This window comes from Taudactylus pleione, unplaced genomic scaffold (genome assembly GCF_031769625.1).
Source record: "Taudactylus pleione unplaced genomic scaffold, aTauple2 ptg000016l, whole genome shotgun sequence".
Lineage (NCBI taxonomy): Eukaryota > Metazoa > Chordata > Amphibia > Anura > Myobatrachidae > Taudactylus > Taudactylus pleione.
Genome location: NW_028284418.1, coordinates 29,851,176 through 29,866,447, shown reverse-complemented (window position 1 = coordinate 29,866,447; position 15,272 = coordinate 29,851,176). Strand labels below are relative to the sequence as shown.

At 47.9% G+C, this 15,272-nt stretch overlaps 1 protein-coding gene across 2 annotated transcripts; it reads left to right on the top strand.

Annotated features, from left to right (window-relative positions):
- Window positions 1-737: 737 nt before the first annotated feature.
- Window positions 738-12,578, top strand: FAM241B (family with sequence similarity 241 member B). 2 transcript variants are annotated; one of them, XM_088473435.1, is made up of 3 exons: window positions 738-891; window positions 2,462-2,583; window positions 11,659-12,578. In XM_088473435.1, exons 2-3 carry the CDS (start codon window positions 2,497-2,499, stop codon window positions 11,917-11,919), a joined length of 348 nt encoding a protein of 115 aa, XP_088329561.1. In that variant the 5' UTR covers window positions 738-891; window positions 2,462-2,496; the 3' UTR covers window positions 11,920-12,578. The 2 variants fall into 2 exon arrangements, with proteins under 2 accessions (XP_088329561.1, XP_088329563.1); XM_088473437.1 differs by lacking the exon at window positions 738-891 and adding an exon at window positions 903-1,008.
- Window positions 12,579-15,272: the final 2,694 nt, after the last annotated feature.

Here is a 15,272-nt window from a genome sequence, read left to right as displayed (position 1 = left end):
CTGCAGCCCAGCACTGCACACCCCTGTATTGGACAACACAGCCCCCCTTGGATGAAGCACAGCCCTGACAGCCCGGGACTCAGCAAGCAAATGGCGCCGATCACTGCGGGGAGGGACTAACTATACAATCCAAAACCCGCGAGAATCCGACAGCTGGATGATGACGTTTTGCCTTGTTTTGAGATCCGAGTTACAGATGTAGCCATCTACATCATTGCCGCCATGCGTGCGCACAGGCACACGCATTGCGGCATAGCGCAGCTCTCGCTGGGCTGCGACTAGGCGCAGCCAGTGTTCTCGCCTTTGAAGTCTATTGCGTGCATAGATGCGGGCACACTAGCCTCGCCATCCATGTCGCATCGCGGAATAGATGAGCGCGGCTACATCTGTAGGTGGAAAACCCGAGCCGGACTCGGATCCTGCCTGGATTGCAATGTTTGGGTGGGTCCAGTTCTCAGACACCAGCTCATCTCTAATATATATACAGTAATATATATATTATATATATATATATATATATATAAAACACATTTAGTACGTGTATATTTGTCTTCTGAATAAACAGCTTTATAGATGCTATTTCGAAACTTGCAGATGAAGGTACCCCCAACTTTTATTCCACGAAGCCAAATTTCGGTGCACACCTGAAACGAAAAGACTGGCACTAGAGTAATAACAGACACTTCTCAGAAACGCCTGCAGGGGGCAGCGCTGGGCACGCCGGTGAGAGCTGTGAGTGTTGTAGTAGTAAGGGGGAGGGAAGGCCGGCATTAGCCCGGCCCTATTTCCTGTACTGTAGGCTGAGACTGAGCTGTACAACATCCACTGGGTGAGAACATCAGGAAGTGCCCAGGACAAGGCATTAATCAGCAGAGGCTATAATTGTTCGTGGTAAGATCTGAGCACACTAGCTAGCATGCCCGGGATATAGCATTGCTGCTGTCACTGTGTACACAAGATCAGGTGCTGTACAGTCTGCAAATCCAGCACAGCTCCCCCTAGACATACGTAAGATAAACAGTCAGGTTATAACCTTTAAAGTGCACTAAGAAGTATTCAGGACAATCTTGATTTCTATTTAGCCCAGTATTGTCTACTAATTTCTGTTAGTATGTTGTTTTAAGTGAGTAGCGACTTATACTTTTATACTATAAGAGTATATTACAAATGGCCTTGCAGGTGTCCAGGCAGAGGCAGGTTACCTGCCTGTATGCAGAGCTTGCCTGCACATGACAATTCTGTCTTCTACCATTGCACCCCTAGCCCTCCACACTTTGCTTTAGCCCATTGTACAGTGTATATATATAATAAGCTGCATTTATTATAGCTGTCATTGCTAGTCACCAGGGCTTTGTAGTTTAATTCTGGGCTGTTTCTTACTTCTGCATTATCATTTGAAGGTTATTTGGGAAGTAAATGAGTATGTATACTGTATGTTATATATTTTGGAAGATAAATTTGACAGTTTTCATTCTTGGAGCTGAATTCAATTAGCCGCATGGGGCAAGTTTGGCGTGGAAACGCTGCCAGCGGCACCGCAACTAGACCCATTTATGACCTTATCTCGCCTCTACTAAAATTCTACTAGCACACAGGTACCGTAAGTGCAGCATATAGCCGCACTTACTCGTGCTGTAAGGGGACTCGCAGGTAATTGAATTGAGAGGGCTACGTATTAAACAAAAATCCAAGAGTTCTGGATGAGGTTAGTCAGGCCCCGAGGGAGCTGAGTTGCGGTGCTGTTAGTGTTTCCGCATTGTTACAACTGCAACTCGCGGCTAATTGAATTGAGCCAAAAGAAGCCTACATTAGAAGCCAATGCTGAGTTGAATGCCAGTCAGTCGTAATTGCACGTGCATAGCATACGGACGACTAAATACAGATAATCGCTCATATTCAGATCTGTTCATATCACTGTAGCCGGATTTCCCCTATCTGTATGGTTCGTTTCATAGCTCATGTTAGTTTCATAGATGATGTCATTATCAGTGCATTATCTGCATTTGTGCATCTGTTCATAGCCCACAGTTCGTCGCAATACTCTTGCCATTGTGTGAATGCTCTGTTACTACTAAATGATGCCCCTTCTAAGACGGGATGTGTTGGAGTACTGTACAACTAAGCATCACCCGTACTTGTGTACGCTCTGGTTCGTAGGATGCCCAGTGCAAGAACAAGCAAGATCCAGAATAATAACTGAGTTTCATTCAGCTCTGCATAAATCCCTTAATGTGGATCTGTCACCTATGTACAGTGACAGTGGTCGTTTGTGGGTTGTGTAAGCACAAAATGAATGAGAAAGTAGCCTATCAATTCATAAACAGTACTTCATGAATATTAATCCGGCTTGTCTCAATGGCAGGATTCATACTGGTTCATATTCCACCGTTAAACTTAATATATATCAATTGAATGTTTGCAATAGTATTTATTTATTGAGATGAAGGTATTTTCTTTTCAGTTGGGTTGTTGAGGATCAAATATCATCCAAAGGAAATGGTGCGAATTTTGGCAAATGGTGAAATTGTCCAGGATGATGATCCTCGTGTGAGGACAAACGCCAACCGCAGCAATTCTCGACAGGCAAGTGTTTATTTTACAATATATCCTTATACTAACCAAAGGACAATAGCCAGTGCACGTTTTGGCCACAATGTAATTATATGTACATGAATAAAGAGGTTCCATACTGCACTGATGCTCTTGTGGCCCTCTCATGTCCAGTCCCTGCGGCTCAGAACATGAACATGGCCTAAGTGCAGCATTGGAAATCTTAATTAATATTGATTTTATTTTTTACTTTCAGCTACTGGGGGCAGTCAGGTTGTTAGGGGGTCTATTCATTATCACTTAATTTCTGCAAAAGCAGGTGAAAATCAACATTTTCACTTGCTTTTGGAGAAATTAAGTATTGGGGCCATTTATCATAAAGATAACTGCTTACCTTTCTCTCCTGATGTAGCCCGCTGTCCCCATACATTAGTATGGGCACCTAAATTCTTCAAACTATAATCTTTTCGGAGCTTGACTGCGGGAGCATTGGAGATCTTCAGATGGCGTTTGCTTTTGCACACCCGCTCCTTCCCTATGGGCAGGAATCCCGGGTTACGAAGAGGGATCCTCTAGGTCACGCAGGCACGAACGGAGCAGTGAAAACATTTGGGGAGACAGTTGATTTTTGGATCAGCTGTCTCCGCGCCGGAGTAGTGATGAATTTCTCCGGCGCTCGCCGCGAGTAGGAATATTAATAATCAGGGTCTGCTCGGACCCCGATAAATAACATCATGAATAACAACCTAAATTAGGACCAGGATTTCTGGTGAAGCAAAAGTTGGTGAATGTACTGTCTGACCAGCTCTATCATATTTAGTGGTGCAATTTATGTGCCAACTTCTAATTTGGTCACTTCTGTTTAGCTGCAGCCATAATGACAAGTGATCTATGACAGAGAGGGCAGATGGGGACAGACTACTAAAGGTAACTTAGTAGAGAAGATAAGGGAGGATTTTGGAGACTGTTACAGCTAGCATTAAACTGGGCACCTTCTACAGCTGACACATTGCTGGGCACTACTACTACTACTGCAGGTGACACATTACTGGGCACTGCTACAGCTGACCCATTGCTGGGCACTACTACTACTACTGCAGGTGACACATTACTGGGCACTGCTACAGCTGACCCATTGCTGGGCACTACTACTACTACTGCAGGTGACACATTACAGGGCATTGCTACAGCTGACACATTGCTGGGCACTACTACTACTGCAGGTAACACATTGCTGGGCACTACTTCTCCTACAGCCGACACAATACTGGGCTTTACTACTGCTACAGTGGACACATTAATGGGCACTGTTACAGCTGACACATTGTTGGGCACTACTGCTAAAGCTGACACTTTTCTGGACACTGCTGCAGCTGACGCACTAGTGGACACTGCTACAGCCAACACATTGCTGGGCACTACTACTGCTACAGCTGACACTTTTCTGGACTCTGCTGCAGCTGATGCACTAGTGGGCACTGCTGCAGCTGATGCACTAGTGGGCACTGCTGCAGCTGATGCACTAGTGGGCACTGCTTCAGCTGACGCATTACTGGGCACTGCTACAGCTGACACAATACTTGGCACGGCTACAGCTGACACATTACTGGGCACTACTATTATGGGTCTCACATTAATGGACTCTAACACTGCTATAGCTAGCATATTACTGGGCACTACTGTTATGGGTCTCATTACTGGGCGCTACTACTGCTATAGCTGACACATTACTGGGTACAACTACTGCTACAACTGACACATTACTGGGCACGGCTACAGCTGACGCATTACTGGGCAAGGCTACAGCTGACACAATACTGGGCACTACTATTGTGGGTCTCACATTAATGGACAATCATTGTTTGAAAAATGACAGTTGGGAGCTGATTGGCTGGAGCACCATTTATCACACACAGTGAAATGTATGACTCGTAAACTCGTTAGTAAATGAGGCCCTAACACTGCTACAGCTGACACATTACTGGGCACCACTATTATGTGTCTCATTAATGGACACACTAACACTGCTACAACTGACATAGTACTGGGCACTAATGCTGTGGGTTACATTACTGTGCACCCACACTACTACAGGCGACACATTACTGGCCATTTCTATGATGGGTTTTTGCTGGGCCCTGATATTTCTGATACATTAATGGGTATTACTGCTGTGGCCGGTACATTACTACACTGCCAATACTGGCTTGTTATAGGATACTATTATTGAACACTACTATTACTGATGCCACATTACCGGGAAATGCTTACAGTATGCTGGTAACTTACTGGTCACTAATTTTATTGGCAGCATGTTATTGGGCACTACTAATATTGCTGGCACATTACTTAGCACTACTACTGCCCTGTTAATTTGTATGTATTTTAATGATTGTATGTTTACCTATTAGCTACGCTGCAATGGTTTCTGCTTGACCTTTAAACTGGTGAAGTTATGAAATACTAGTCACATCTTAAAACATTTTAAGAAGAATATCAGGACATGAGGCATTTAACCAGACAGTAATGATTATTTAAAAACAATTTGCTGTGATGCCGTTTTTCCGGCTTCTCTGGAACCAGGAAGCTTAACACCCAATGCGTCCTGGAGCACCTTAACGTTTCCTCCACATCACAAGTGGTCGTGTTGCCAGGATTTCATGCTGCCTTTACTTTCTACTTCAGGGTCCATAGGGTATCCACAGGATACCTTGGGGGTATAGGTGTGACGTCAGTCGCTGGGCACCATAGAGTTAAGCTTTTCAGCCTCCCAGGATGCACTAGGGTCCCCCTCCTATACCCCGCCCCCGAGCCAAGGCACCCCAGTTTAGTTTGGTGCCCGGCCGGCGTCGGGTGCACCTGTCGGAGTGGGGGGCTAGAAAAGCCCCTGAAGCTTTCTTCAGTGCAGCTGTGGCTGCACATCTGGATGTACAGCATGGACAGTCAGTCCTGACGTCCATGCTGTCTTCCCTACACCCCCGCCGGTACCAGAACGCCGGTACCGATCCGGGGATGCTGGTGAGCATCTGGGGTCACAGCTAGCGGTGACCCCAGATGTTCCGGACCATGGCCGGATCCAAGGGGGACAAAGGTAAGCAGCGGGGTCCCGCGGTGGGTCCCCGCTGGTCACATGGTCCTAAGTCCCCAGGCAGGGGGCTCCCTGGGGACTGGCTGCAGCGTGGAGCCAGGCGACCAACCTGCGCTTTCCACTACCCCCTGGGACAGCGGACCGCAGCAGAGCGGTAGCGCTGCGGCGTCCCAGGGGTTAAATGCATGCCAGGGGAGCGCGCCTTCCCTGTCTAACAGCCGGCGCCTCCCCCGCTGCACACAGCCCTCTCTGCATGCTGCCGACTGGTCCTGTGGCAGCGCTCCTCCCCCAGGCCAGCCTCCTCTCTGCTCCTCGGCGGCCATCTTCTCCAGAACGCATGGTGAACGCTGCTGGAAGCGCTGGACGGAAGCATCGTGGTCTGGGTCCCCCGCATACCTCTCCTCCGCTGTGGCTCAGGTCTGTGTATGCAGCGCTGTGTCCTACCAGACCCTGTGTCTGTGTAGTTGAGTGATCAGCGCTGTTAGTGCAGGAATTGTTATTTCTCTGCATTGTATGTGACTGCTAGCGCTGCCTGTAACTTTTCTTCTCTAAACTGTCAGCTTTATTACTGTCCCTGTTCTTTCTGCTAAAGCCCTTGCGGTGCGGTGCTGCAGGGTGGTCTCTCGCCTATTTAATACTTAATTGGTGAGAGAGGTCACATACGTGGTGCCATCATGTCTGAAAGTGATTTTCCCCTCCGGCTACAGTGTACCACGTGCAAAGTACCGTTAGCGGAGGGGGAGGGTAGCGCGGAGGGCCTTTGCCGGCAGTGTTTGTCCATGGCGCGGCCTATTACGGTTACAGCACCGGTACAGGAGCCGCCCTGGGCTTGTTTCGCTCAGGCGTTAACAGCTTTAGTGGGCCAGTTAGCTCCGCAGCCCGCGTTTACTCCGATGGGTTTGTCCCAGCAGTCTGTGGTGTCGTCACCCATGCAGGGGTTCCCACGACAATTGGTGGTACCCCACAGTCTCCCTATTTCCCCGCTCCCGGGTTCTCAGGAGCCAGCGTGGGTTAACTCCCTGACGAGTTCTGTACAGCACTTGTCGGATGTGTTGCAAGGGGAGTCTGTGATGCGGCCTCATAAAAGGCCGGTGGCGTCTCTGTCCGCTCCTTATGAGGATGACGAAGGGACGTCTGATGATGGGGAGATTCTGGATCCTTACGATCAGAAACCTCTCCATACTAAGGACGCTGATGCTAAGTCCAAAGTATATATTCCTGGACTTATTCGGGCGGTCCGCACAGCCTTGGTGATTGAGGACGAAGTTCCCCCAGCGGCTAAATCTAAGTATGCCTTTTTCAAAGATGTGAAGGGCGATGCCACAGTCTTTCCTCTTTCGGGTCAGTTGGTGGACCATTTAGAGGAGGCGTGGAAACAACCTGGCAAAAGATACCAGCCGCAGAGACGCCTGGCGGTGGCTTATCCGTTCGCGGATAATTATTTTGCTAAGTGGGAATCCCCTCCACAGGTGGATTCTCACGTGACCCGTCTTGTCCGTAGTGCCACATTGCCGATGCCATCCATGTCCTCCCTTAAGGATGCTACGGACCGCAAGGTAGAAATCTGCCTGAAGTCCGCTTATTCCCTTGCAGGGGGGGCAGCACGGCCGGCTATGGCCATTTGCTGGGTTGCCAGAGCGATGGAGCGCTGGGCGGATTCATTAGAGGCTTCTTTTGAATCCGACTGTCCGGCCGAACAGGCGGAGTTGATTGGCAATCTCCGTGATTCGGCCACCTACATCAACGAGGCGGCTCTAGACATTAGTACTCTGGTGTCTAGAATTTCTTCAGCAGCGGTAGCTGCTCGTCGCACCTTGTGGCTGCGATCCTGGAAGGCGGACGCAGATTCCAAGAAAGGTCTGGAAGCGTTGCCGTTTACCGGAGAAGTTCTCTTCGGTCCGGATCTGGATAAGATTGTGGCCACGCTGGCGGCAGCCAAATCTGCTTGTCTCCCGTCGGCTGCTGCTCCTTCTGGTTCGGGACCATCGTCCTTTCGGTCATCTAGGGCCCAGGGCAGGCCCAAACCACAGTCGTTTCCTCGACAGGCTGGCCCTAAGAAATCGGTCAAGCCCCGGAAGCAGGCATGGAGTACCTGACGTCCGGCCCCCAAGCCAGATGACAAGCCTGCGGCCTGACGGTCCGGGCCTCCCTTTGGGGGATCCCAGGGTGGGAGGCCGCCTGCTACAGTTCGCCCAGTGTTGGTCGACCACTACGACAGACACTTGGGTTCTGGAGGTGGTTTCCCACGGATACGCCCTCTCCTTCCGGCACAGACCCCCGGCTCGCTTCTTCACCACGGGTCTACCATCAGACCGGAACAAGGCTACGGAGCTGCGGAAGGTATTGCACACTATGATCCAGACTGGAGTTATAGTGCCTGTTCCATTCTCCCAGAGGGGCCAGGGTTTCTATTCAAATCTATTTTTGGTACAGAAACCCAATGGGTCATATCGTCCGATTCTCAACCTCAAAGCACTCAACAAGTCTTTGCGGGTCCCGAAGTTTCGGATGGAGACCCTACGGTCCATCATTCTGGCGCTGGAACCTGGGGACTACATGGTGTCATTGGACATACAGGACGCTTACCTGCATGTCCCTATTCTTTTGCGCCATCAACAGTTCCTCAGGTTTGCAATCCGCAGCGACCACTTCCAGTTTCGGGCGTTACCTTTTGGCCTGGCAACAGCACCACGTGTTTTCACCAAGGTGATGGCGGTCATGGCGGCTTCTCTGCGGCTGCAGGGAGTCCGCATGTTGCCGTATTTGGACGACCTGTTATTGGTGGCAGGATCTCCAGAGCTCCTGTTACGCCACTTGGACCTGACCATTGCACTGCTGCAACGGCACGGCTGGCTAATCAACTGGCAGAAGTCCACTCTAATCCCGTCTCGGAGGATTCTGCATCTTGGAGCCTTATTGGACTCGGGACAGCAAAGGATCTTCGTGACGGAGGACAAGATCTCTGCTTTACAGTCAAGGGTGCGCAGTTGCCTGCACAGCCGCCGGGTGTCCTTACACTCGGCGATGAGGTTACTGGGCTCCATGGTGTCGGTGTTCGACATGGTGGAATACGCCCAGTTTCACTCCAGACCTCTGCAGCACCTGATCCTGTCCAAGTGGAACGGGCTGCCTCAGTCTCTGAAGTCCCAGACGATTGTGCTCACCCAGGAGGTTCGCCTGTCCCTTGCGTGGTGGTTACAGACGACCCACCTCAACAAGGGACGTCCGTTCTGGGTTCCAAATTGGGTCCTGTTGACAACGGACGCCAGTCTTCGGGGCTGGGGAGCAGTTTCGGGTCCACACTTGTTCCAGGGCAGGTGGACGCCGACAGAAGCGGAGCTTCCAATAAATATCTTGGAACTCCGTGCGGTCTTCAATGCTCTCCAGCAGGCACAGCGGTTTCTCCAGGGTCGCCCGGTGCAGGTCCAGTCGGACAACGCTACCACCGTGGCCTACATAAACAGGCAAGGAGGAACTCGCAGTCGGGCGGCTCTCGTAGAGGTCTCTCGGATCCTGGTTTGGGCGGAGCGCAATCTTCCGGCCATATCAGCGGTCTTCATCCCGGGAGTGCTAAATTGGGAGGCAGACTTTCTAAGTCGCCAGGACGTTCATCCGGGGGAATGGTCCCTGCACCCGGACGTTTTTCAACTACTGGTGGACAGGTGGGGTCTTCCAGAAATCGACCTCATGGCGTCCCGGCACAACAACAAGTTGCCGGTGTACGGGTCTCGCACAAGAGACGAAGGGGCGTCTCTGGTGGATGCTCTGTCCGTCCGGTGGACGTTCCGGTTCGCATACCTGTTCCCTCCGGTCTCCCTTCTTCCACGGGTAATCCGGAAATTCAAACAGGAAGGAGGGACGCTCCTGTTGATAGCTCCCGCGTGGCCCAGACGGCACTGGTTCTCAGACCTTCAGGGTCTGTCCGTGGACAGTCCTCTGCGGTTGCCGCTACGACCGGACCTTCTGTCTCAGGGTCCTTGCCTTCACCCAGACCTGACTCGGCTGTCTTTGACGGCGTGGCTGTTGAGACGGCCATGCTGAGGTCCCGGGGGTTTTCCAGCTCTGTGGTGCGTACCATGTTACGAGCTCGGAAACCGTCTTCCGCGAGGATATACCATCGCGTGTGGCATACGTTCTTCCAGTGGTGTCGACCGAGAGGTTATGCACCGCGGGAGTTTCGTCTGTCTCGGATTCTCGCCTTCCTGCAAGCGGGACTAGATCATGGGCTTCGCCTTGCTTCTTTGAAGGTACAGGTTTCGGCCCTATCTGTCTGGTTTCACCGTAGGATTGCTACAATCCCGGATGTGCGCACCTTTATGCAGGGTGTTCTCCGCATTCAGCCGCCCTTTGTTCCACCTGTGGCGCCTTGGGATTTGGCTGTGGTCCTGAGGGCTCTCCAAGGACCGCCGTTGGAACCACTGGGCTCAGTGGATCTTAAATGGCTAACAGCTAAGACTGTTTTCCTTCTGGCCATTGCTTCGGCCAGACGTGTTTCTGAGTTAGGGGCTCTTTCTTGTAGACCCCCTTTCTTGGTTTTTCATGGGAACAGGGCAGTGCTCCGCACTCGGCCCGAGTTTCTTCCCAAAGTTGTTTCCCAGTTTCATGTTAACGAGGAAATAGTTGTTCCGGTCTTTAACTCACCGGGTCTTTCCGTGGGTGAGGCCTCTTTGGATGTTGTGCGGGCCTTAAGGACTTATGTTGACCGCACTTCTTCGTTTAGGAAGTCGGACGCTTTGTTTGTCCTCTATGGCTTCCGTAAAAAGGGTTGGCCTGCTTCAAAGCAAACTTTGGCAGCCTGGATCCGTATGGCTATTTCTGGAGCTTATCTTCATGAAGGCCTACCGGTCCCTCCTTCTCTGAAGGCTCATTCCACTAGGTCTGTGGGTCCTTCGTGGGCAGCTCGACGTGGTGCCTCGGCAGTTCAGATCTGCAAGGCTGCTACGTGGTCCTCTGTCCATACCTTCGTGAGGTATTACAGGTTTGACACCTTCGCCTCTCAGGATGCTTCCTTCGGGCGGCGGATTCTCCTTTCTGCACAGGAGCGTCCCCACCCTTAAAGGATACTGCTTTGGGACATCCCCAAGGTATCCTGTGGATACCCTATGGACCCTGAAGTAGAAAATATGAGATATGGTAAGAACTTACCCCTGTTATCTCTATTTCTACGAAGTCCATAGGGTTCCACAGGACTCCCGCCCTGTCGCACCTGTGCTGCAGATGGGCTTTGCTCTGGTCACCGGTTTTCCGTCTCCCTCTGGTGAGAATGTGATTCTTGTATGTGTCCAGATCTTTTTTTCTCTCTCTTCCTTCTCCTCCTCCGGCCTATGGCTTGATAACTAACTGAGGTGCCTTGGCTCGGGGGCGGGGTATAGGAGGGTGACCCTAGTGCATCCTGGGAGGCTGAAAAGCTTAACTCTATGGTGCCCAGCGACTGACGTCACACCTATACCCCCAAGGTATCCTGTGGAACCCTATGGACTTCGTAGAAATAGAGATAACAAGGGTAAGTTCTTACCATATCTCATATTATCATCATTATTAGCTTTAGCAGTGGATGGAATGTGAAATGTAAAAATAAACACATCTCTCATTCTCTTTTTGTGGAATAGGAATGAAAACAAATAAAAATCAAATAGTATGCAAAGTTACTATAGAATGTGTCCATTGTCCGTATACTGTTTTCCATCTCACAATGTTGCATCCTTTGATGTGTAATCTCCAGGAACCACATGTAAAGGTAGGTATTCGCCGGTCGATGGGGAACATTTCTTAGTTGCTATGATGACCTAGCAAAGTGCCTGGCACTGACCTCAGTACAATTACAGCATTGTAAAATTAAAGATGACAGTTTATTACGTTAGTTACAGCACATTTATATATTGCTTTTAAAAGATTTCCATGCTTTTTAATATAATTTGTAATACAATTTGACTTTGTTTAGATGTTTAAACTTTGTCATGTTTGCTTATAAATATTTCTTAATTTTTATGCGGTTGTTTTTTTAAATCTTATGTACACAGGGATTGTTTAATACGGTAGGAAATACTGGAACAGGACCACAGCAGGTTCCACAAGATGAGAGAAGGCAGGAGGGGCGCTCCCCTTTCACTGACATTAACCAGCAATTGGTGAACATGGGTTTTCCACGCTGGAACCTTGGAAGCCAAGTGGTAGAACCAGTCATGTCTATTCTCTTCCTCTTCCTCATACTAATGATGGGAGTACGCGGCTTGCTCTTGGTTGGCTTAATATATTTTGTATCACACCTCAGCCAGCGATAAGCGGAGCAAAGGGACATGGAAACTGGAAGATAAGAAAACAATTATGTATGGTTATGAATAGCTGCCTAATCACTTTTTTTAGTGGACCAATTCAGGATCTTCACAGAAGAGCCAAAGTTATGAACTTTAGTGGACCTCTTTCATGGTGGTTCTCTAATGGTTGTTGCTGTGACCAACTAGTTTACTCTAGGACCAATGATTAATAATCAGAATTTCAGAAAGGAGACTTCTTGGATGCTTTATTTCAGTCATGTTGTTTAATCAAAGGGAACTAGATAAATATACATTCCTACTCTCCCTATTAAATATTTACTCTCCCAATATTTGTACACTGAGATTAAAGTCTGCAACACTAGCATGCATGTATATCCATATCATATAAAATTATTTTCTACCTACCATAAGCATTTTCATTGTTTGTAGCGCAGGTATTTAATCTCTGAGTCAATATAGTATAGGGACCAATCTCTACCATTTGTTGTAAATCTAAAAGCTGGTCTGGTTGAGCATGCTGTGAATTGTACTCAAACAACTATTGCAAACCTTCTTTTTTACATCATGGACGCAATCTAATGTAAAATAAAACCACATTTTTCTGTCTACCCCAAATTTAAATAAATTCCTATTATTTCCTACAATATATATATTTTTTAAATCCAGTCATTTCTCTTTTTATTTCTGCTAGAGATACTATTGAAAGCACAGCCTATTCCTATTCCAGGTCTCACTACTAGAGATACTATTCAGAGCACAGCCTATTCCTATTCCAGGTCTCTCTACTAGAGATACTATTCAGAGCACAGCCTATTCCTATTCCAGGTCTCTCTACTAGAGATACTATTCAGAGCACAGCCTATTCCTATTCCAGGTCTCTCTACTAGAGATACTATTCAGAGCACAGCCTATTCCTATTCCAGGTCTCTCTACTAGAGATACTATTCAGAGCACAGCCTATTCCTATTCCAGGTCTCTCTACTAGAGATACTATTGAAAGCACAGCCTATTCCTATTCCAGGTCTCTCTACTAGAGATACTATTCAGAGCACAGCCTATTCCTATTCCAGGTCTCTCTACTAGAGATACTATTGAAAGCACAGCCTATTCCTATTCCAGGTGTCTTAGGGGTCCATTTATCAATAATCACATGCTCAATTCAATCTGGGTGTGATATTAGCACCCATGATCGCATTGCAGTATGCACTTATAGAGCCCAAATGTATTAAATTACACATGCAGGGACCCCGAATAGAGCCCGTCCCTGCACTGTGCTCGAAGTGAAGTGACTGAATCGGTGGTCTCTTCAGGACTCCTGTGCATTTGCTGTCTACAGACCACGCATGTGCAGTAACCAATGCTGGGGCTCTCCCGGGTATATTTTGCGAATTGTAGTTCAGCACATCTTCAGAAATCTAAAACCTACGGGGGTTGCACCTGCTGTCGCCAATATCTGCTGCGATCCTTCCATAGTACATCTGGGAGATACTTCACATTTACGGGTATCCCCCGAAAATGGGTGTTTTTGAGGAATATGTTATAAATATTTAATAAGTAGGCCCCTAAGTGTGTGTGTTGGAGATACCTATCTATATGGTATTCAATTCTCGATATCAAAGCAGTGTGCCGTTTTGGAATTAAATTCTGCCTGCAATGCCCAGCAGCACTTCCCGCTGAATTGAATTACCCCTATCTGTTTATTGATCTATCGAATACAGAGATTCCCGTACGCTGACTTTAAGACACACCAACAGTCCAGGTGTTAGAGATATCCATGGTTAAGCACAGGTGGTTAAATAAAGATGACTGAGGTACAGTACTAATTGTCACCTGTGGTCAAGCATGGATATCTCTAAAACCTGAACTGTTGGGGAGCCTTGAGGACTGCGTTTGGGAACCTCTGATCTAAAAGGTGTTATTAGTACTTGTCCTCAGCATGGGGTGTTAGTTCATATTTTGAGCAAAACATTTAAGCTTGCAACCCAGTGTTAAGCGTCCCTATTTTAAATTTTTTTTGCAAATCCCTGCCAAGAATACAACAGATATTTTTAATTTTGCCAACATGCACATTTCTATGAAGGACCAAACATTTTTAAAAAATGTCTTTGCACCAAGAATCTGTTATATTACTATTTATTTTGTGGTCATGTGTAGGCTGGGGAGGGGAGTTTCCAGGCAGCCGGAAACCCCCTCTGTATTTGCCTATGCTAATGCTCTGGTTGGCTACAGGTTTGCTGTCTGTTTCTTTCAAAGTATCTTACACCAGATGTAAATGAAGACAGGTAAGCACAATAAGTAAAACAATGATTAGTGTGTTAAAGTGTCAGTAAATGCTGCAGGATGAATCGGGGTTAGACATTGGTCGCCATCACCTCCTTTTACCGTAGAGACTTGTCTGGCTGCCTGACAGACCAATGGAAAGTAAGCTTTTGTTATGGTAAGGTTACAGTTACTACAGCCATCCTGGTCACTGAATCTCCGAGGGAAAGGGATAGCGGTGAGTATATTATGATTTATTTATATAGTGCCTACATATTACACAGATTATTTACCCATTCACTTCAGCAATTACCCCAGTAGAGCTTACCTTCTATATACCCTATATTGTGGACAGTCACACCAGGGTTAATTCTGACAGAAGACAGATAACGTATCGGAAGGTTTTTCGTGAATTACAGATCTATTGGTCCTTTAAATGTTTTGAGCCGTTTTCTAACGTGAATTCCTTTCCTCAACTATTTTTGAATGCTTTTGTTTTTTTGAACTTGGTTCACTGACTAAAAGTTTTGTGGTAAGTAATATTGTAATACAATTGACAAGTGCCATCAGCCCTGGTTGCAGGAGGCATTGCATATTTTGCAATAGAAAAATTTGTAACTTAAAACCATGGCTCCCAACATATCTGAATTGGAAATTTGGATCATATGTACCCAAAAAGGGTGTGTGTCCTCGCAGTGAAGGGGCGCGGTTTTGCACTACCAGAGGTGCTGGGCTGCCCCCAGGCTCACCACGCACTGGGAATAGATGTCGTGCGCTTGCGCTCGGTATCCATCCGCTGCTCTGCATAGCCAGACCCCGTCTGCGCGGGAGAGTTGCGATGTATGGTAAAGTAGTCCAACTCTTAAATTAATGGTGTGGCAGACTTCTAGTACAGCATGCATTACGTCCCTTTCCGCGGTTTGCACCCTGGTCATAAACCTGGAAACCTTCACAACGCTAAGGACAGCTCTTATTGGAACAGCTGTCCTTTGTGTTTTTATTCATGCATACTGTGTCAATAAGCACCACTATGCATGCGATAAGTGGTGCATGCAATATGCAATGTATGATACATCCTGCTCACAGTCAATGTTGGAATG

Bases quoted from the DNA above. Each gene is read 5' to 3' on its own strand.
- FAM241B (XM_088473435.1), top strand. From the start codon at position 2,497: ATGGTGCGAATTTTGGCAAATGGTGAAATTGTCCAGGATGATGATCCT. The intron at 2,584-11,658 runs GCAAGTGTTTAT...TTATGTACACAG, and splicing joins ACCGCAGCAATTCTCGACAG to GGATTGTTTAATACGGTAGG.